Source organism: Salminus brasiliensis, chromosome 7 (assembly GCF_030463535.1).
Source record: "Salminus brasiliensis chromosome 7, fSalBra1.hap2, whole genome shotgun sequence".
NCBI classification, from domain to species: domain Eukaryota; kingdom Metazoa; phylum Chordata; class Actinopteri; order Characiformes; family Bryconidae; genus Salminus; species Salminus brasiliensis.
Window position 1 is genome coordinate 27,388,102 of NC_132884.1, and position 21,885 is coordinate 27,409,986.

At 40.5% G+C, this 21,885-nt stretch overlaps 2 protein-coding genes across 4 annotated transcripts; both read left to right on the forward strand.

Annotated features, from left to right (window-relative positions):
• Window positions 1-2,317: 2,317 nt before the first annotated feature.
• Window positions 2,318-9,616, forward strand: zranb2 (zinc finger, RAN-binding domain containing 2). 2 transcript variants are annotated; one of them, XM_072684377.1, is made up of 10 exons: window positions 2,318-2,414; window positions 4,410-4,462; window positions 4,673-4,781; window positions 5,634-5,716; window positions 5,797-5,873; window positions 6,503-6,646; window positions 6,765-6,952; window positions 7,665-7,736; window positions 8,233-8,385; window positions 8,683-9,616. In XM_072684377.1, the coding sequence occupies exons 1-10, from the start codon at window positions 2,359-2,361 to the stop codon at window positions 8,735-8,737; spliced, it is 990 nt and encodes a 329-aa protein (XP_072540478.1). In that variant the 5' UTR covers window positions 2,318-2,358; the 3' UTR covers window positions 8,738-9,616. The 2 variants fall into 2 exon arrangements, with proteins under 2 accessions (XP_072540478.1, XP_072540477.1); XM_072684376.1 differs by having other exon boundaries at window positions 8,233-9,616.
• Window positions 9,617-10,975: 1,359 nt separating this feature from the next.
• Window positions 10,976-20,132, forward strand: ptger3 (prostaglandin E receptor 3 (subtype EP3)). 2 transcript variants are annotated; one of them, XM_072684378.1, is made up of 2 exons: window positions 10,976-11,859; window positions 16,496-20,132. In XM_072684378.1, the coding sequence occupies exons 1-2, from the start codon at window positions 11,011-11,013 to the stop codon at window positions 16,826-16,828; spliced, it is 1,182 nt and encodes a 393-aa protein (XP_072540479.1). In that variant the 5' UTR covers window positions 10,976-11,010; the 3' UTR covers window positions 16,829-20,132. The 2 variants fall into 2 exon arrangements, with proteins under 2 accessions (XP_072540479.1, XP_072540480.1); XM_072684379.1 differs by having other exon boundaries at window positions 10,976-11,863; window positions 16,496-16,680.
• The last annotated feature ends 1,753 nt before the right edge of the window (window positions 20,133-21,885 follow it).

Genomic DNA, 21,885 nt, shown 5'->3' on the forward strand with positions numbered 1-21,885 from the left:
TTCTGTGCTCATTTCTCTAGAAGTTTATTCTAGCCACATTCTTCAATACAATCACATTAGCTCATTCATAGCTTATTCACATCTCATAGCATGGCAATTCAACAGTAGCCTTTTAGGTACACAGAGTTGCAAGCCTCTTATTCATCTGTATTTCTGTCTCAAAAACTCCTAAAACATGGTTAGTTGCATACTGCACTACACAAATTGTCCAGTTTTTGTAAGTATTAACATGATCTATTTCTCTAAACCTAGGCTTATATATTTGTGATGAGATCAAACCTATGCTAGGACCATTCATTTTTAATTTTTCCTTTTTTTCCAATATTCAATCCATCATACCCTGCAGATTGTGGCCCAATGCCAATACACATGATGTGGCTCTCTTTGTAATGTCCTCTGTTGTAGCTCTATAGTCTATCATTTAGGACATCAGTGATGCAGGCTGAGTAATTGCCAGATTTGAGAAGTTTTGCCCCCCCCACACACACACACAAACCAGCTGGATCACCAACACCATGCTTGGCCAACATAACTTTCTTCTCACAACTGTATGATGCAGGGAACTGCAGCACTACAGCACTATCATTTGGTTCACCTGGACACTTCTTCACACTAGAGTGCGGATGAATGGCAATAAAGAATCTTGGATCTTGGCAGCAGGAGAGAATCTTAAGAGGGTCAATTAGAAAAACGACATTGAGATGGTTTATGGCACTTATACCTAACACCCTTGGACAACTCATGTGTGAATATTTAGCAATTAAAAGATGACACGATTTCCAAACGTTGAAGATGAAACCCTTCTTTAACATTTCACATTGCACCTTCTGAGGTAGCTCATTATGGATTTTGAGGTGTATTTTGGAACATTATGCTGCAGTGGTGGATCCTGCAGCCATCCGCTTTTTGTTTTCAGCGGATTGATCATTGAATCATTTTTCTTTCTCTACCAAGGAAATGCTCCCTGTGCCATAAAAGCCCAAGACAAAATCAATCCACCCCAATATATGACAGTTGAAATTGCATACTTTTCATTAAATTCATTAGAAAATTCTGCTTTTCTTCACACCTTTGCAAACTGCAGACATAATGTTGTATTTTAACTGCATCACTACATGAGATATTATTTTTTTCCCCAAACTGAATCCTTATTTAAATATAACTATTATTACATTTTTATACATGCATTTTATGACTCTTCCATGAATGTCACATATTTGTACAGATCACACTGCCTGCCACTGCACAAACTACCCAAGGTGTGCTAAATCTCTCTAAAGGTGCACAATATATACTAATCTTGCTGCATATAAAGATTCATCTTTAACTATATGGCTTTATTGGGACCAGGAATGCCCAAACGTTTGCATACCCCTAAAAGTATGACATGTTTTCTGTTCATGCAGTTTTGGTCAAACACAAAATGATCACCCTGGGTGGTGTTGGTGCTTACTGTTGGTTTTCTGTCGCCAAAAGAGAGGAGCATGTATGATTGACACTACTGCAACACAAACATTAGCATTAGATGAGTAAAGTTTTACCCAGTAAGAAGCATAAGTAGCTCCTGCTTATGGATGATGATGATAATAATAATAATAATAATAATAATAAGGCGTTAAAAGATTTTGGGCTGCAGTTTCCCTCCAGTGAATTAAGGCTGCCAACTCTCGCGTTAGTTGTGAAACTCACGCAACTGGCTCTACCTTCACGCCACCCTTGCCATTTCTCACGCTTTTTTTACTGACCCCTTCTTCTTCCTCCTCAAACTAACCTCCAAATGATTTGACTACTTTTCCTACAACTGCCGCTCCAAATGTCACTGACTAAACACAGTCTGGACAGACCAGGGTGGTCTTCGCGGTCTGAACCAGACAGACGGCAGCTTCATAGACAGGCACTACATGTACCCCATCTTTCCTCAGCCTATGTGGGACTGAACTGATCTGAATATCACCCCATTAAATCGTAAAAACTGCCATAACTAATACTAAAAGTTGGCTGTATTGTATCCTCATAATCATCTGCGGCTTTTAAAATGGGTCAGAGTGAAAAGCTTGTGGCAGAGAGACAACAGAGAACAGCTCCTCCACTACCGCCTGAAAACACTGCTACTGTCAGGGGTCCTCTACAGGAGGGTCCAACTAGAGCGCCTGCATTAATTACGTGGAACTACATCTAATAGCCCGTTTCACAGAATCTGCCGGTTATGTGTCTCATGACTAGACCTGTTTGACATATGATGTTAAAATCACATATAGGAATTTAACGATAGAGGAATAACCCAGAACAGAAATAGGGATCATTTCGCGCCGTTCTTTTTCCGCGGGCATCTCGCGGGCAGCCAGTCTGGAGACAAAAATGTCTGGGAAGAGTTTCAGGGTGAGCGACGGAGACTGGATTTGTCCCGATAAAAAGTGAGAAAACGTGCAGTTTCTTTTTTTGTGGTATTAAGAAACAGCGGTTAGTTGTGTTAATGTTGTGTTAAACCTCGGGGCTCTTTGGCACGAATTCGGTTCAGGTTAGGAAAGATAGCTAGCCAGCGACCATACGTTAGCTAGCCTGCTAACGTTAGCTCACGACTTGTGTATCTATGTGTGACTTGGCCTGCATTGCCCCTCAAACAAAAGCCTTCGAATTCATCAGTTTCTTAACTGCTGGTCTAGTACCCTGACCATCTCCGTGCTGTAATGAACTTGAGATTGTTGACGCTTTATTAGCAGATATGGTCAACGATACGACTGTGTTTGTAGTTTCCGGACCGTCTCACCAGCGAGCCAAGGAGAAAACGTCAGCCTGTGTTCATATTACCAAGCTAATGTTAGCCTGCTGCTTCACACACCTGCAGACACACAACTAAGTCTTTCATTTTCCCCATGTACTGGGTTTGTAAAAGCAGGGGGGGGGGGCATGAACGTGTGCACAGTGATGCGTCCCCACAAGGTTCAGCCACGGGCTTTTTGTATATACAGCTTAAATGAAAGTTACAGTCTGAAAGTGACGAGTGAGAGCCCTAGTTTCAGGTTTCTTGGACAGGTCTGTGAAGGATAGTAAGTTGTGCTCAACTGTTGGGGGGACACACAAGCTTCCTGCTGCACTGCTCAGTTCATGTTTTGTTTGACCAAGCTCCATCGTTTTGATTTAGCATGTCAAGTCAAGTGGGTTTATTGTCATTTCAACTACATACAGAGTACACAGTGAAACGAAACAACGTTCCTCCAGGACCATGGTGCAACATAGACAGTGCATACAAGACACAAGTGCAACACAAACAAACAAACAAGTGCGGACAGACAACACAGTACAGTACAGACAGAGGATAATAAATAATGACGGTAGTGTGCAAGTTGTGCAATGTGCAATAAATAGAGTCCAGTGAGGTAGTAAAGTTATTAGTGCAAATGCTTGTGCAAAAAATGCTTCACATGTTATCTGGGGTAAATGGTTGAGAGAGAGAGAGAGGGAGAGTGTACATGTACCAGAAAGATATCAGTTCAGAAGTTAAGTTGTGTTGAGGAGTCTGATGGCTTGGGGGAAGAAGCTGTTGCAGAGTCTCAAACTGTTCTCAATAGTCGTGTGAAAAATAACAGACACACCTTCAGTCCAGCAGTATCCAGAGATAAAGATTACATAATTGCACCAATGAGAGACTTTCTCATTTATTTATTTATAACTAAAGGTAAAAAGCATCTCCAGCATCTTTTCTGTTCATTTGTATTCAGTTGATCATTTGCAGGTAATATCCTGCACCTGATTATACTTTTACACATTTAAGTAGTAACAAATACCTACAGTACTGTAGAAAGAAAGCTCAGATGTCCATGTTTTAAATATATGTTAAAAAAAAAAAAATGTGAGACAAAAATGTGGTGTCACATTTTTGTCTCACATGAATGTATGTTGTTCTAGCCTCAGACTTTGTTAATAAGCAGTTTAATAGTTATGTTGAGTATATGTATAAGAACTAAATTCCAACATTTGATCCCTTTTAGCAAAATGGCACCATAATCAGAACAGTCAGGGGAAAGGCAGAGAGGACACAAAGAGGGTAAAGACAACAAAAGCAAAGGAGAAAGTTGAATTGTAATCAGAGGACAGAGTGGAAAATATATATATATATATAGAGCACAGCTTGAGGCTTTTGATGTTGGTTTTGAGACTTATGCTTTTTGGAGAGTATGCTGAAGTTCACCCACTTTAAAAGTGATGGTCACCTCAGTCAGTGATTCTGATTAGATGTCCAAGTGTAAAGCACATCATATCATATGTAACATTATTACTTAGAAGTTAAAATATCTAATCTGGGAAAATGGTGCTTTTGGTTTGTTTACATAATGCAAGAGTGCAAAGTTTGTATAAAAGAAAAATAGCAATGCGTTCTTTCTTTGTGTTTTGTGCTTTGTTCCCCTAAGGTGTGGAAATGTGAACTTTGCCAGAAGAACCAGTTGTAACCGATGTGGAAGGGGTAAGCAATGCATACACGTTTTGATACATCCATACATTTGTCTTGTTCTCATATTTCATTTGTCTTGTATGTGATGACCTATACATGTGTTAGAGTTAAATTAAATATTTATAAACGGTTATGTTGGCACATTTGTACAGATGTATAGTGAGCCATAATGCAGATCGTGGAGCCCTGAATTGAGCGTGTTTGTGTTGTGTTTTTAAACAGAGAAAACTACAGAGGCAAAACTCATGAAGGCTGGTGGAACAGAGATTGGGAAGACCCTGGCTGAAAAAAGCAGAGGCCTCTTCAGTGCTAACGACTGGCAGTGCAAAACGTATGTATTGTCAAAACAGTAAAACTGAAATTAGATTAAATAGAAATGGTCAATTACAACAATAGATGTATTTCCAGGATGTAGACAGGTAGTGCAGGTGATCTTGATTCAGTTTACAATACACCATTGCTTGAAATCACATTACACACAGTTTTTTTTCTGTTTCAATTCAGTGTGCAAGGATAGACTTACACAATATCATAAACATTAGCCAGACAGAAAGCATATTTAGCAGAAAAGCTGTGTATTAATAATGGTTCACATAAAATAATCTGAAGCACCCAGTGAATTATATACTTTGCAGGTGACAGGCAGATTTTGCATACCTTGAGTAAAATGCACTTTATGCATTTTTTTATTTTTTTATTTATTTATTGGAATACGTTATATGGACAAAAGTATTGGAAGCATTTGATTGCATTCAGCAACAAGAGTGTTCATGAGGTCAGGATGTTGGATGATCCCCACCTCATCTCCAACTCATCCCAAATATTTTGGATGGAGCACCATCGTTTCAGAGTACACAGTTCCACTGCTCCACAGCTCAATTCTGGGGGGCTTTATATCACTGTATAGTCATGATCCCTATAAGTTCATGTTTTTCTGCTGTAGAGAGTCCTATTTAATAGTAGTACTTTTCATATATATATATATATACACACACACACACACACACACACACACACACACACACATATATATAAACTAAAACTGAAAGGTAATATTGCGGCTGCATCTGTATAGACTATTTCCCAGTGCTATAAACAGTACTGTTTGTGGCATCCTGTGTTGCAAAATGTATTAATATTCATGATTTTGATATTAATACTGTTGTCTGTGTTTTCTGTGTAGCTGTGGCAATGTAAACTGGGCCAGAAGATCAGAGTGCAACATGTGCAACACCCCTAAATATGCCAAACTTGAAGAAAGAACAGGTATGTATTGAATTGCATTTATATTCTTTTGGTTGAAGACATTTGAACACTTGTTGACTTTGTGATGATTTCTGTAACAGGATATGGTGGAGGCTTCAATGAGCGAGAGAACCTGGTTTACAATGAACGTGAAGAGTCTGATGGAGAATATGATGAGGTCAGTGTTTTTGCATTGATCGCTATGTTTTTACACTGGTTGTTACAGAAATGCTTCTGATGTGGCCGTTTCAACTGCTTTTAAGGTGATATGCAGTCCTTAGCAGGCTCCCTAAAGTCTATTTCACTATTTTTGTACTGATTCAATTTCCACAAAACACTTGTGCTAGTCTGTCAGCTAATTCTGCTGTCAAATCTGTCCTGTTGGTATGTTAAGTTGATCCTGGACCTGTCAAACACTAGTTAGCCCTAATGTGGAAAATGGGATGTTTTCCAGAACTGGCCTGTGACTTACAAGTTCTTGACAGTTTCAACAGTGTCAGAGGCCCTAATGCTGATGTCCACTAGTTTGCTAAATAGCCGGATATTAATTAGAGAGAATACCATCCGTGGTGCCACTAAGATGTAGTATTACAGTGAACCAAGTTGAGGTTGTGGCATGTGTTGATTTTTATCTTTATAGAATAAGTGCCACAGCTAAGATCTGTAAATGTTCTTGCACTTTTTCTTGTTGTCTTTTATTTTGTTAACTGCAATGTTTAAGCTTGATACATGTACAGTACAGTACAGTTTGACAGCTACACCTTGAAGGATCACTTTAACAGCATAACACTTCTATTGTTCTAACAGTTTGGACGTATAAAGAAGAAGTATCGTGGAAAAAACAAGAAAGAGGGTGAGAAGAAATCAGAACCAGATAAAAATGAAAAACAGGACGACGATGATGACGACGATGATGATGAAGATGGAGATCTCTCAAAATACAAACTTGATGTAAGATCTTAACGAATAAACATAAAAAAACTTAGTAACTTAAAACGTAAGAGTGATTGATTGGAAAGGGATACATGTCAATTTCTCACTAATTGACCTTTTCATTAACCCTTTTCAGGATGATGATGATGATGATGATGATGACAATGACAATGACAATGATGACGATGACGATGATGCAGATTTGTCCAAATATGACCTGGATGCAAGTGATGACTTTAAGCCTTCTGAGAAGAAAGGCAGTGGCTCTGGCTCCTCTCGCTCTTCCTCTCGTTCCTCCAGTTCAAGCTCACGGTCCAGGTCCAGGTAAAAGGGTACAGGTCAAGGGTAACTCCAGACAAAATGTCAGTATCAGCTCAAACCTTTATTCAAATCTGTTGACCATACTGTTTGTGAAATATTTTACATTAATATTTATGTTTTTGTACTCCACCTTCTACTTGTACCTGAGTCTGACATGGAAGCAGAAAGCACTTTCAGTCATCACTGTAAATGTTTTGTTTGTCTTTACACTCTGCAAACTACTTTAGCTGGGACAGCTTTAAAAACCTTTTTTAATTTTCCACCACAAAAGCCTTAGTTAAGTTTTATTACTGTATTATTTTAGCCATTTGTAAAAGTAATGCATCTTTTTAAAACAGTTATAAAACATTTTGGTATTTACATATTATATTTTGGGTCAAATACTTGTTTTATTTATTTTCACTGTAAGTGAAGATGCCAAAAATATGTTGTATTAAGACTGTATTAAGGGATTTGGGATTAGTTAGAGCTCTTGGACATGGATTTGTTTTTATAGTGTCATTATAAACATTATATAGTCGTTAGACTTTGGTTTAGCCTGGGTCGGGGAAACTGACCATTAGTTTCATAGAGACGTCTGGTTTCTTGTGAATTCTTGAGCCGCATACTTGGAGCATTTTTCTTTCCAATACTTCTTATATGTATGGTTAACCATTCATGAGAGTACTCTTCACTTGTGGTGGGAAAAATCGAAATGTGTTGCTTTGTTTTGCAGATCCCGGTCCCGAAGTTCTTCTGGTTCCAGATCACGCTCTCGTTCGAGGTCTCGCTCAAGGTCTCGCTCAAGGTGAATGAGGTGACATGCACTCTCCAAGGGAGAGAGTGTATGTGAACTGAGAGTGGTTGCAGTAACCACTTTGGACTCAGCAGAAACAGCACTCTTATTGGGTTCCAAGAAAGTTTAGAAATATTAGGTAGAAAAAAAATAAATTTTCTTTTTTTTTTTTTTTTTATAGAAGGTCAGATTATGTACATGCTGAACAGCTGTTGGTTGGATTGTGTGTAGGAAGTCAGTAAATACTTCCTGCTGGTCACTGTGTTTTTACAAGCCCAATCGAACTTTTAAAGGTTTTTTTTTTTTTCTGACAAAGGTTCTGTGGTGTTAAAGTAGCACTACATATTAAAGGGGCCTACAGTCAGAGTATTAATCCTATCCAGGTATCCAGATGTTTAGTGTAGAGGGAGGGATGTTCCAGTAAAGACAGTATCTGTCCTTTGTGCTTGCTGAACAATTGTCATGTTTGTGTAACTGATGAAAGTGCCTACTATATCCCCTTTAAAAGATCCAGCTCCCGCTCGGGAAAAGACTCAGCTTCCTCAAGAAAGAGGTCTCGCACATCCTCACCATCTCCTGAGAGAGGCCAGAAGAGGAGTCGCTCCAGGTCCTCCTCTGGTGGCCGCAAAAAAAGACGCTCTCGATCCCAGTCGTCAGAAAGGTTTGGGTTTCTGTGGTGTAAAAAAAAAAAAAAAGAAAAAAAAGAAAGGGTCTACTGGTGTCCTTTTGTTTTATTAGATACGACTGATAATGTGTCACACGTCTTTGTAACAAGTTGATCAACTGTTGTATGACAAAAATGTCACTGTACAATACTTTGATTTTACCCTAACATGACTTGTTATGTGAGCTGATTCTGCACTTAACTAAATTGGTTATGGTCTCTCTCCCCCCTTTTTTTTTTTTCCCTTCTCCCCCTCCCCCCCTCTCGCTCTCTCTCCTGATTTTCTGGCTGTAGGCGCCGTGGCTCGTCTGGATCCTCCCATTCTGGCTCAAGCTCTCGAAAGAAATAATTAACAGAGGAAACTGTCTTAAACACAGGGAAAAAGTCTTTCTAAAACTGCATGTTGTGTTCAGAAAAATCACAAACTGCTGTTTCAAGTATTAATGTTGCAGTACTCAAATGTTTTTCGTCATAAATTCAAGTAACCGTAATCTGCCTTTCTTATCATATAGGCTAGCTGAACCCTCCAAAAAATGCAAACCAGTGTAGAATTCCATGGCAGTGGACAATAATGGCACATTTATACATTTTTGACGTTCACCCACACGGGCTGCTTCTCAAAAATGTTGGTCATCAGATCATTCCATGAATTAACTGAACTTTCACTTATTAACTAAACATTCACAAATCCCATGTCTGGTCAATCGAGACAGCCTTAAGTGATAAATTGGTGAAGCGTTACTGACTCAGGTCTGTGACTGCATCGTGTTGGAACGTAGTGGATAGGTGTTTCTTTTTCTTAAAAAAACAAATGCTTTTTTAAATGCTTTATATAGTTGTGAGGTAAAGGTAAGTATCCTTTTTTTCTTTCTGTTGAAAAATGTCTTTCAAATTGACTAAAAGCAATGAAGATTTTTTTTTTTTTTTTTTGGGGAGTTCTTTTTTGAATGTTATGTTTTTGTGCAAAAGACCTGAGCTCAAGATTGGCGCCAGAAGCGGTTCAAGTGAAAAGCAGGGATTGAATAATCTGCTCCCACCTCTATGTCTACAGTACATGACTGTTGCTAATACAGTCTGCACAACTCATTTGTAAAAAGTAACCTGAAACTTAGGCCATATCAAATTCATATTCCTTCGGGCAGCATTTATATAGAAAGTGAAAGTTGTTTACCATTAATGAGAACTAAATGGCAATGTGATCAACGTGAATAAACACCTGTTAATCTTATTTTTGTGTGGCATTCATCTTTTGCACCAGTCAAGTGAGGCAGGACTGCAGGGTTTAAGTTGTAGCTATGGTACGGTCTTGGTTCACAGTGTATTTTGATCAACTACTTTACAGTTTCATACGTTAGCGATTCAGACAAAATCTCTAGCAGGTAAGTTATAGACTATTGCATTATAAGTTGTCAAAGCTCAGATCTAAGTGTTAAAATGACATGATTTCAGGATATTTGTGAGATGTTTGTAAATGGCTAACTGAAATACACTATAGACACAAGTATTGGAACATCTGCTGAATGAGATGGTTCTTCTGAAATCAAGGGTATTTAAGTTGAACCTTGTCCAGGGGAGGCTTTCTGCTAGATTTTGGAGCAATGTTGTAAGGATTTGGTTGCCTTCAGCAGCATGATCACCACCCCATTCATCCCAACTCTTCAAATGTATTGGATGGAGCACCAACCACCATTCCAGAGAACACTGTTCCACAGCTCAACGCTGGGGGGGCTTTATACCCCTCTAGCCCACACATGGCATTGGGCATGGTGCCAATAGATTCATGTCTATCTGCTCCAGAGAGTTCTATGTCTTTGTTTGAAGGTGTGTCCACAAACGTTTGACACAGTGGATCTTATGTTCGTTAGCTGAATCTGCTGGTTCCTAAGTCTGCCAGAATTACAGACTATACTTTCTGCAAAACGACAAAAGTGCCCATCTGAGTAAAACCCTGTAGTGTTTTTTTTTTGTTGTTTTTTTTTATCACTCCATTGCACTTGACATACTGCATGCAGGTCTGGGTGTGGGACTGATCAGCTGGAAGCACTGAGGTCTTGCTCCTTTGGTCTAACTTTTATAAAGTGTGGTTTAGCAATTAGTTTAATGACGTTGGGAAGAAATCCCATCCCAATCCCATCCAGGCCTGTACCGGCACTGCATAATTGAAGCTCAAAGACTTGATCAGTAGCCAGTGGTTTGACTCGAGTGTAGAACCAATTGCGGAGCGTGTGGAGTGGGAAGCAATGACCAGGCCAATTAGATGATTAGTGCATCTGTGCTTTTTAGATCGGTGTCTTATGGATGTTCGAGGTTCAGCCTGTACTCTCAGGGGAACTTGTGTCCCACCCACACACACACACACACACACATCTGGGAAAACGTCTTGTTTCACTTGTTTTGATGCTTTTTGGATAGATTCGACCATCTCTCGCACCCTGTATCCTACTGTTTTGATCCTGTTTGAGCTGCGATTTTATTGGAGCGCGCTGTAGACTGCTGTGAAGGTCCACGCTGGAGTCCCGCCTCTGCGCGCTGCGCCCTAAAGCGCAACACCACCGCTTGGAGACTGAAGACGCAGACCGAAGTCCTGCCAGCTTCAGCCAACGCCATGATCTCGGAGAAAGGATGACATCCAGGTGTAAACCCGCTTTCCCTCCCAGCACCTCGAGCGAAGCCATGTGGGCGCTCAACGTTTCCAACTCTGCGCGCGACGGCAAAGCCAACTCCAGCTCCAACTGTGGATCAGTGTCCGTCGCCTTCCCCATAACCATGATGGTGACGGGGATGGTGGGCAATTCCCTCGCCATCATGCTGGTTTACAGTGCGTACAGGAAAAAGGAGAACAAACGGAAGCAGTCGTTCCTGCTGTGCATCGGCTCTTTAGCGCTGACCGATCTCTTTGGCCAGTTGCTCACCAGTCCCATCGTGATCTCCGTGTACAGAGCGGAGCTGCAGTGGGAGCAAGTGGATCCGTCCGGGACTTTGTGCGCTTTCTTCGGGGTGTGCATGACCACTTTCGGTCTGTGCTCACTGTTCATGGCCAGTGCCATGGCTATCGAGAGGGCTCTGGCCATTACGGCTCCTCACTGGTACTCAAACAACATGAAAACCAACGTGACCAAACAAGTGCTCATCACTGTCTGGTGCCTGGTGTTGGTTTTCGCCCTCTTGCCCGTCGCCGGGGTTGGGAAATACACCCTGCAGTGGCCGGGCACATGGTGCTTCATAAGCACCGGTGACAGAGATGTGACGGGAAACACGTTTTTCGCCATCACCTTCGCCGCGCTGGGCTCGTTTTCACTGCTCGTTACTTTCTTCTGTAACGTGGTCACCATTCGCGCGCTGGTTACGCGCTGCAAGTCCAAGCCCAACGCGTCGCAGTCGTCCAAACAGTGGGAGAGACTGACCACAGAGACGGTCATTCAGCTGATGGGGATCATGTGCGTCCTGCTCACCTGCTGGTCCCCTTTACTGGTGTGTACGTCCGTTCCACCTCTTTACGCATTTCAGTTAGGCTATAGGATGTCCCACAGAGATCAGCTCGACCATATGTTTGTTTTTTAGGAACACAAACTTCTAAATTATCCAGGTTGATAAAACTTTATTGTACAGCCTGGCTTTTCAGATCTACAGGTCAGCACGGGCTTATGGTTAATGGTTAGGCTCCTATATGGAGCTGGAGTAGTGATCAGACAGAGCACAGCGCCAGAGCAGCCTGACGTTCCCATCCTTCTTAATGTAGCCTAGCCTTTTCACTCTAAGCAGAAGGGTTCATTGACCCGAACAACAGCACAGAACCGTGGGTTTATTAAGATCTATTTAAGAAGTCAGATGATTGCTTATGTGGCATTGATCTCATTGATCTTAGGTGTTTATTATATTTCCAGCTTTATTAAATCATTCTTGGGGAACGCTTATAAGGATGTATTTTAGGTGGGTTTGAGTGGGGCTTAGTTTAGAGAGGCTGAACTCTATACTGTAAAATGCTATGAGATGCTGAACGTTAAAACATGATCAATACATCGTTAAAAGACTCTTCTGGGTTCAGTGAATATATCAAACCATTATAAATGTAGTTAGAATGGTCTGATATGTACAGTACAGCAGCATTAAGAGTTCCTCTATTCTTACAAGTGTACAGTCCCTCTATTTGCTATATAATGCTACATTAGAAAATGTGTAGCTAATAAGACACTGAATGATTCCTGAAGAAAAGATGACCGGTCTCCCTGTTTCACACATGGAAGGATAGAGGTGCACGTATTTGTCACTGTACAGTGTACACTGTACAGCGAAATGTGTCCTCCGCATTTAACCCATCTGGTAGTGAACACACACACACACACACACACACACACACACACACACACACACACACACACACACACACACACACACCGGTGGGCAGCCAACTCCAGCGCCCGGGGAGCAGAGAGGGTAAAGAGCCTTGCTCAAGGGCCCAACAGTGGCAGCTTGCCAAGCCCAGGTATCGAACCCACAACCCTGTTATCGATATCCCAGCGCTCTAACCGCTGAGCCACCACTGCCCCCTCGCTCAGAAATCCCAGCAGGACTTTTTACAAAAGTAAAAATAATAATAATAATAATAATATTTTCCAGGGTCAATACTTAATCATTAATAACGCCGTCAATAACCGTAATAACTTATCGCGTCAAAAGCTAGTTGTTTGGTCTTTTGTCCAGTGCTGGTGATTCCTACCGTCCCCTTCTACTGTCCCCACCCGTATTCTCACAAACCGCGGAGGGATTGGCTGGTCGCCCGGTTTCTTGAGCTATTATTGGCTAGTAGTTCATAATAGTTATTAGCTGCAGTCCAATAGCCAATCCCAGTGCAGGGGGGCGGGGCTTGTCCCAATGCGGGTGGGAAAACCCCTCAACACTCCTCGTGTGAAGCTGGTTCCTTGTTTGTCCTCGTGTCGACATGATTGATGCTGATTTACACACCTGCAGCCCAGACAGCAGCCTACCTGACACGTTTCAAGCGTCTGCTAAACATCACGTTGCTTTCATATCGCTTAATGAATTTTTATAATGTGCTTAATGTGCAGTCTTCAGAGATGTAAAGAAGTAGATACTTAGTCTTTTTTTAACCATGGAAAGACTTCAGTTAAGACATATTGACTATATAAATATACACTACCATAACTATTATTTATAGGCATGTAGCAATATGGGCCAATTCTGGGCCAATGATTATATCCAGTAGGTTTCACATACATATCTGTCAGCACTGAGGTATAAATAGCAAGTGTGTGACTTTGTTTGAGGTGAAAAAGGCTCAGACAAGATGTTACGAGAATATTTATTTGTTGATGAAGCAGACAGCTTTTCAGTTTACGGAGTCTGATTTTATAGGCTGGTTTATGGCGCTACGATGGAATCACAGAAGCAGCATAATATATCTGCAGCATAAATACTTTCATTATTCACGAATCTTATGGGATAGTGTTTAATAAATAATAAAATAAATAAATAAATAAGCCGGTACTCCACTTCAGGGTCAGCTGAGGTAGTCCTCAGTTGTTTTTGAGGGAGCAGGCAATGGAGGGAAGAGGTGGTCAGCGTGGTTAGCATGCTGAGTATGAGCTCCTTTACTGCAGACCCAGGGGAAAAAACGGACAGGAGGCCCAGGTTGCCACAGTGACCATATTCCCATAACTTAGCAGAGTCTGGTGGTGATGAGCTGCTTTCCAGTATCAACAACACCATGTTCTCCTGAGGTCGCCGTTTTGACAACTATGACTACTCGACAACTTTGACTAGAGTATTCGATAGTGGGCTGGGTGTCTACGTTTTAATGGCGATAATAAATAAGTTACAAAACAATGGTTTTGGAATTTGACCTGTTTTCCAGGCCTGTTTTGGTTATGCCAGATTATGTTTTGAAGAGGTTCACAGTGTCTCACACGTACTGAACTCTCATGATTCAGTCATGCATATCTAAATAATGAAATCATGAAAAGGAAAACGCCTCAGTTTAAACTCCTGCTCGGTTTAAATTCCTGATCAATGCTGCTTCAGCTTTCATAGATTAAACACACTCTGAACCGGCAGTCGAAGCCTGAAGGAGTACATGCTAACTAACTTGCGCCCTATCCATGTGTGTGTTAGATCAGTGTGCACGCAGACGTGTTCCCATAGCAACAGTAAACCAATGAGGGGCATCTACAGCAAGACCAATCACTCCTGGGATACGCAAGCTAAATGCAGTGCACTCGTTTGTGGAGTTTATTAGAATGGATCAATAATCAATTCACTCCAGAATGAATATACACTATATGGCCAAATATTTGTGGACACTCCTTGTAATGAATGCATTTAGCTACTTTAAGTTGCACCCATTGTTGACACATGTGCAAACACACAAACACAGCTTGTCTAGTCTCTGTAGTGAAGTATTGCCAATAGAACAGTGCTCCCTGGAGTAGATTAACATAAACCTTTTGACGCCATGCCTAATTTCCAACTGGGACTAGAGGGGTGTAAACCCAGCATTGAGCTGTGGAGCAGTGGAACTGTGTATACACACACACAGAGCAGTCTCAAATCACACCTGGAGATGGTTTTAGTGTATTTAATCTGGGACTGAACACAGAAAAACATTCGGATTGTTTTTACAGCTTGATATAATCTTTTTTATTATAAATTCTTTATCAATACAAATATATCACAGGCCATTTAAGCATCAGCAGCATTTTATTGGTATATAAAGTAGTGAAAAGTGTAGAAATTGCATTACAGAGAAATGTCATTTTTATTCAAAATTTAAATGCAGTAAATGCAGTAAAATGAGTTATAAACAGAGTAAAATGAATAAAAAGCAGATTTTTTGTTATATTAGCTCTTTGTCACCTAAACATCTCGCTTTTCTCAAGTATAAAAGACAAATTATAACAAATGCTATAAATCGTCTATGATGGACTGGCACCCTTTCCAGGGGGAGTTCCTACCTTGCGCTCAATATTCCGGGTAGTGCTCCAGACCCACCATGACCCTGACCAGTAAGGAGCAGATAAGCTGGATGGTATAAATCACTAATACATTTTTTAAACAGTCATCTGCTGAGACTCATATGATTCTGAAATCCTCTTTGGTTCCTTGGGCTTGCTTTTGGTAGGTACTAACCACTGCATACCCAAGAAGACCCCACAAAACCTGCCTGATGTTTTTTGAGAAGCTGTGACACAGTTTTCTAGCAATCACAGTTTGTCCCAAATTCCTCAAGCGAGAGCCTCAATCTTGTCCATTGTTCCAAGAACTCCAAGAACTCAGTGGTCACACGCTTCTTAATATATCCTACCTCTTGGCAGGTGTCAGTATAACAAGATAATCAATGTTATTCACCTCACAACAGTGGTTTTGTTGTTATAGTAATCAGTGAAGGTACTCTGGCAGCAAGAGATGAATGACAGCTTCCTTTGTTCTTTCCACTTTAAAGCACTGTTGTGTGGCAAGGCAAAGTGACAGTACTGTGATGCCAGTGATTGTCCAAAATAATGCTAATGAACTGTTTGACTGATATACAGTCCGCTTTTGATTATGAAAACATAATGTCAGTAATAAAAGCATGTGGTAGGTTGGATTATTTTAATGAAAGATAATACTTGGTGTCTTGCAGCTTAAAAAAAAAAAAAAATCCTGGATCGCTGGTTCAAATCCCGGGTCATGCTGCCTACTATCAGCAGCCGAAGCCCAAGAGAGCACAATTGGCCTTGCTCTCTCTGGGTAATTAGGTGGCTCACGCTCGCTCCCCACATCACTTCAGTGTGATGTTGACCAGGACAGGAATCTGCTGGCCAATGGACAAGAGATTTTCTTTGCACTTTGGTTGCATGGTGACGTTGCATCGGCAGCAGTTCAAAAAGATGGTGGTGGCTGATTGTGCATGTGTCAGTCTTTACCCTCCCAGTGTCGGGAGCATTACATGTGATAAAAGGAGAGTACTAATGGGTGGGTTGAGTAAATGAACTAAAGATCATTGGACAATTTATCTAAAATATGGAAAGAAAATATTTTAAAAAAAGTGAATCTCAAACCCCACATGTTCTATTAGTCACTCATACATGCTGTGCCTGCTCTCTTTTAACAGATTCTAATGTTGAAGATGATCTCCACCCATACATCTTCCCATCAGTGCAGGCAGTCTTCTACTTCTCTCCAGCCCAGCCTGCAAATGGACTGTAACTTCTTCCTGACAGCCATACGCCTGGCCTCTCTCAATCAAATTCTGGACCCTTGGGTTTACCTGCTCCTGAGGGAGATCCTGCTGAGGAAATTCTGCCAGGTTGCCAATGCAGTGTCTAACTGCTCACTGGAAGGACAGAAGGAGACTCAGAAGGAGACTGTTTTGGACACCACAAAGAAGCAAGCCATCGAGAATGATGAGATTCCTCTCGACCCAGGTGGAAATGCACAGGCGTGACTGAAGTTATTTATATAATGCTGTATAAACATATGTTTTAAAAAGGGCAGCAGGATGTGTAAGATTAATCTCATTCTAATCAGCTCTTACTTCTCTGACACGCACTTGGCTCTAGTTGGAAGGACCTGTGAGTGCTGAGTGAGCCCAGCATGCTATAGCATGCGAACACTTGACTCTTTTTAGCAGCCCGAACCGGCCTGGCATTTGTAAGAGTGGTTGCTAATTACCATCCAGTGAAGGAAAACACTGCAGTGAGAGGATCTCAACAGCCCCGAAACACTGCAGAGCAATATTGGAGAAGGGATTTGTGAGTCTTGAAGACAAGTCATAGTCTTTATCATTGAACAGCAGTTTCATTGTAAATGTGTACCCAGCACTGCACTAGATGTGCCAACTATTTGGAAAGGAAAGCTTCTAGCTTCTTTAAGGTCTTAGAAACAAACAGAATAACGTAATTTCCCATAGTGTCTGAGCTTCTTTGCTTCAAAGCACTGGATGGTCTCAAAACGTATCTGCTGGAATGACAAGGACAGTGGTGCAAAGGTGATGTGTTTTCAAGACTAATGCTGATGATGAGTTTGCAAGAAAAAAAATGCCAGCCTTCAAAACTCTGTGAATGCATGATAAGCTTGACCGGCACTTGGCATGCTTTCATGTTTGCATGTAATGATCGCCTTCATTCCTTCATTTCTGGTTGGAGAATGAAGTTAACCAACACCTGTAGTCACCACAGCTCGTCCAGTAATGCTCTGCTTGCCCCTAAAGCCGTCCCATCTGGGTCACACAAAATGTAACGCCCTTATCTGTCTGTGCCACACACTGCGATGTCAGGGAGTATTTTGAAGTACTCATGTGAAGCTTGTATGAAAGCTTACATGTATTTTGACTCTGTTCTCAAAAAGTAGTCAGCAGTTACTCACCTCTGCTGAATCACAAAGTGCTTGCAATACAGAGGTGTTATGTTGTATGTACCCAGCAACCCAATGAAAAGTGCCTTATTTCAGATTAGCTATTGCCAGCAAGGCTCTAGACTTATTGCAGTTGCCATTAAGTAGCATTTAAATGTTTCGTCTGCAAGAGACATTTGTTGTGCCTTTTGACCTCAGTGTCAAATAATAGAACTGGCTCTACTCTCACTAGCTCTATTGTTGAAATAGGAATTCTGAAGGGATTGCTTTTGCTGTGTTGTGTTTAATTACACCGTAAATGATAACATGATATGGAAATCTCACCACTTAGCAATTACTGCAGTATCTTGTTCATTCATGCTGGGCAATAAAGTTGTTTTCATGCAGGGATCTCTGGGGTAGCTGACAGATGCTTAGCAGTTATTAGCTGCTCATTATTTATTGTGAACTAAGAATTTGTGCACAACATTTAAACGTTGTTTGAAACGTCACTCTTGACTCTGTTTGTTCCTCGATTTTGTCTGAATTTAATCCACATGTGCCAAGCCCTACAGTGATAAAGTGGAAGGCTGCCTGGTTTATTCTGCAGCTTACTCACAATCTCGAGACAAGTCACTCCGCCCAGTATATCCTAAAATACCAGATAGCCTATCTGCTCCCAGCAGAAGCGAGCAACTATTGTAAATAGGCGTAAGCCACCGAAATGGGAGGAAACACACAGCTTGCTTTTGACAGGGATTGCTTTTGCTGGTATGATATAAAATTATATTTTTTAATTTTACACTAATTGACCATACACTTCCCACACATCATTTTTGAGCTGTTACCAGTGTGTATATACTGTACTGCTAAGTTCATTGAGGAACATTTGAGGAATTTTGAGCATATTTCATTGCTAGTTTGCAAAATCCAGCTCTGTATCATTCCTGCATGAAGCTGATTCTGTAGTTTTCCGTATGACCATTCAGTGCTTTTTAGTGTTTCTGTTGCTGAAGGTGCTTGAGCTGCATGATCCCTGTTACGTAAATTGGATACTGGGCCAGGTGTGATTAAGTGAACCAGAAGGCCAAGGCAGATTTCCTGTTCTTACAAACACAGACCCTCTGAATGTTTTGTTCATTCAAGAAGCAAGGGAGAGATTTTATGTAACTACTGACTTGAGACCTCATAGTATATTAAACTATGATGTGTATAAACTACTGATTAACTGCTACAGTTTTTGTATTTATGATATTAGTTTGAAATAATGTACTTAAACCCAAGAGGAAAAACACAGCTTGCTTTTTTTTATTGGATTGTATTTGTGGGCCTTTTTACAATTACAGTTACAGTGTTGGTACTGGAGCAAAATACAGCCATGGGCTTACATGTATATTATTATTGTTTCAAAAAATGGTCCACACTTGTAATTATAATTTTGGAGAAGAGGACAAACACTTTGTAATGTAAATGGATTTTATTTGATTCATTTTGGAGCATTTCTGTATGTCAATTTATCATAAAGTGTTCACACACAATAACTAACAATAATGTTTTTTTAAAAAATGGTCAGAGTGGTCCAGCATACTAAGATGCTGCCACTATGACCCGAGGATCACTGGTTCGAATCCGGGGTCATGCTGCCTGCCATGTGTTGGCGGAGCTTGGGATAGCTCTCCCATAATCCCTTCAGTGTGATGCAGGCCAGCGAGAACATCTGCTAGCCAATGCATCAGAGCTGGGTCCCCTGCACTTTCCTCTGAGCATATTGACTTCCCACTGACATTGCATCGGCGGCAGAAGAGGCAGTGGCTAGTTGCGCATGTGTTGAAGGAGGCAAGTGTCAGTCCTCACCCTCCCAGTGTTGCGAGCATTACATGTGACAGAGGGAGCATTGTAACGAGTGCATTGGGTAATTGGGTAGAAAAAAAAAATAAATAAATGACAAATTTTGGACAGTGACAATATGTATTAAATTCATAATGCCATAACGTCACAATGCAACTACTACTTTTTTCCCTTCTGTGCTGTGACATGTTTTGGAGGGTCCTTCAGCTAGCTGAGTGTTTTCACTTGATAAGTGGGGAGTAAACCATGAAATCATTGGTTAATATTATGGTTCTCTGCCCACTGGAAGAGTTTTTTTGCGGGTATTATATTTTGATTGTAAAACGAGAACTTATCTTTTGGATCTCCATTTTTTGTATCTCATTTAACAAAAACAATCCCAAACATAGAAATGCTCCAAAATTACTCTGAATAAAATCTTAAAATTTTTTATTGAAAATTACAAATTTTTTTGCCTTCTCTTGTAAAACAATATAATGAATCCTGCTTAGAGGCTGCCATGTAAACTAAAGAGGGAAACATATAGTTTTTGATTCAGGTTGATTTTAAGGTTGTTTTGCGTGTTACACCACCAGCTTTGAACCAATGACAGACCATTATAACAAGGGTGCCAAGACTAAATTTCAAACTTCAGGGTATTTCTCCATGACTGTACATTTTTAAACCTTTCTGTCTGCTAACAGGGCAGTCATGCCACCATGAGCTTTTACTAATATGATGAGGGCTTTTATTGAACTTACATCATAAAAAAATGTCTGCAAATGCTTGCAGTTGTTCAATGAGTACGCTAGTTTGTTCCAAGCCATCAACCAAGTATTCTTCGCTTTCAATGGTGCTTCTGATGTGTCTGATTCTGTGCTGCCTGGTTTGTCTACAGGGATGGACTGTATTTTATCTTGTGGTCATATCTTGTGTGTTGCTATTCTGAAGTGTTACATTTTTTGTGAATGTCAATCCAGATTTGCTGTACGATTGGACGATTGCTATAGTTGCTATAGTTTGTGAACCCACCTGTTAAGGTGAATGCAAGCAGTTTACAGCACTGTCTTTAATTGTGTCAAAGCTTATGATGTGATCAGATTGTTGCTAAAAATGAATATGCAGTCAGTGTTCAGTTACTATAAGAATTAGAAAAGGAAATTGTTGTTCACATCAGTAAATAAGTAGAGATGACCTCCAACACAGCAACCCATCCATGAATTAATGTGACAAAAGCTCATATGCTTAGGCGCCGTTGGTGAATGTGCTGCTTGCCAAGCAGAATTAAAAACTGAGAATGTGAAACGTCAAGTGGTGAAGTTCAGTACTCCTGACTTGTCTCATTATTGAACTGTGTCTAGACAATTGCTTCTTTATTTCTGAAAGTGCTACTATAGTTATCTCTGTCAACAGTACTCTCCACTATCGGACACACCCTGTCCGACTAGAGTCTGACCTCAGAACTAGCCTGAGAATAAAGTCATAGGAACATGCAATCAATTAATTATTGTTCATGAATTACTATACATCATACTCTAATGGGTGTTATTTGCAGTATGTATCAGGTGAACTGATGGAAGCTGAAAACTGAACTTGTTGCCACATAATGGCTCATTTTTCTTCTCTTAATCCTTTAATCACACTTATTCAGGCGTATTATTATAGTGGCTTGCAATATTAGTCTAATTCAAATGTTAGTATCATTGATTTTGCCTGAGCCAATTTGGTTTGTCCATTCCATTTTTAGGAAAACTGTTCTGTAGAGAGCCACTTAAAGCTACTTAAGGACATTATATTCCATTTGGGAACAAAATGTCTTTACACAGTCATCACAAGAGGGAAAAGCAGAGGTTATACAGTGTCCATTAGCAGATGTATTGAAGGCTCACCTACCACTGTAATTTCACATAATGTAACTGCCTAATGTCCATAATGGTTATCTGAGAATTCTCTGGAGTTCTTCTACTGTAGTTGTGCAAAGAAGCTTCAGTAGGAAATTAATAATGAATAAACTGGAGATTGTGCCAGTTGGATATGAAAGTACGGAAGATGGTTTTGAAAAACATGCAGCAGGAATACAAATAAAGTTAGACTTTGAATGCACAACAAAGTCTCCTCATCACTGGGCTAGGCTGTTACTTTTTTGATAATGGAGCGTAAAATGCATCTGGGCTAAGGACGGACTTCATGCTGTGTATCATCATCATGTCAAACTTTTGACAGCATGGTGAATTTGTATGCTGTACATTTCTCTCTTGTACAGCAAGGGGTTTTTTACCCTATTTTGCCACAGTGAGGGTAGTGTTGTTGCCAACTACTTGTATCATGCATACACAGGCACTG

Coding starts and splice junctions, on each gene's coding strand:
- zranb2 (XM_072684376.1), top strand. CDS start 2,359: ATGTCTGGGAAGAGTTTCAGGGTGAGCGACGGAGACTGGATTTGTCCC. Junction 4,463..4,672: donor TTGTAACCGATGTGGAAGGG/GTAAGCAATGCA, acceptor GTTTTTAAACAG/AGAAAACTACAGAGGCAAAA. Junction 6,647..6,764: donor TCTCAAAATACAAACTTGAT/GTAAGATCTTAA, acceptor AACCCTTTTCAG/GATGATGATGATGATGATGA.
- ptger3 (XM_072684378.1), top strand. CDS start 11,011: ATGACATCCAGGTGTAAACCCGCTTTCCCTCCCAGCACCTCGAGCGAA. Junction 11,860..16,495: donor CCTGCTGGTCCCCTTTACTG/GTGTGTACGTCC, acceptor CTCTTTTAACAG/ATTCTAATGTTGAAGATGAT.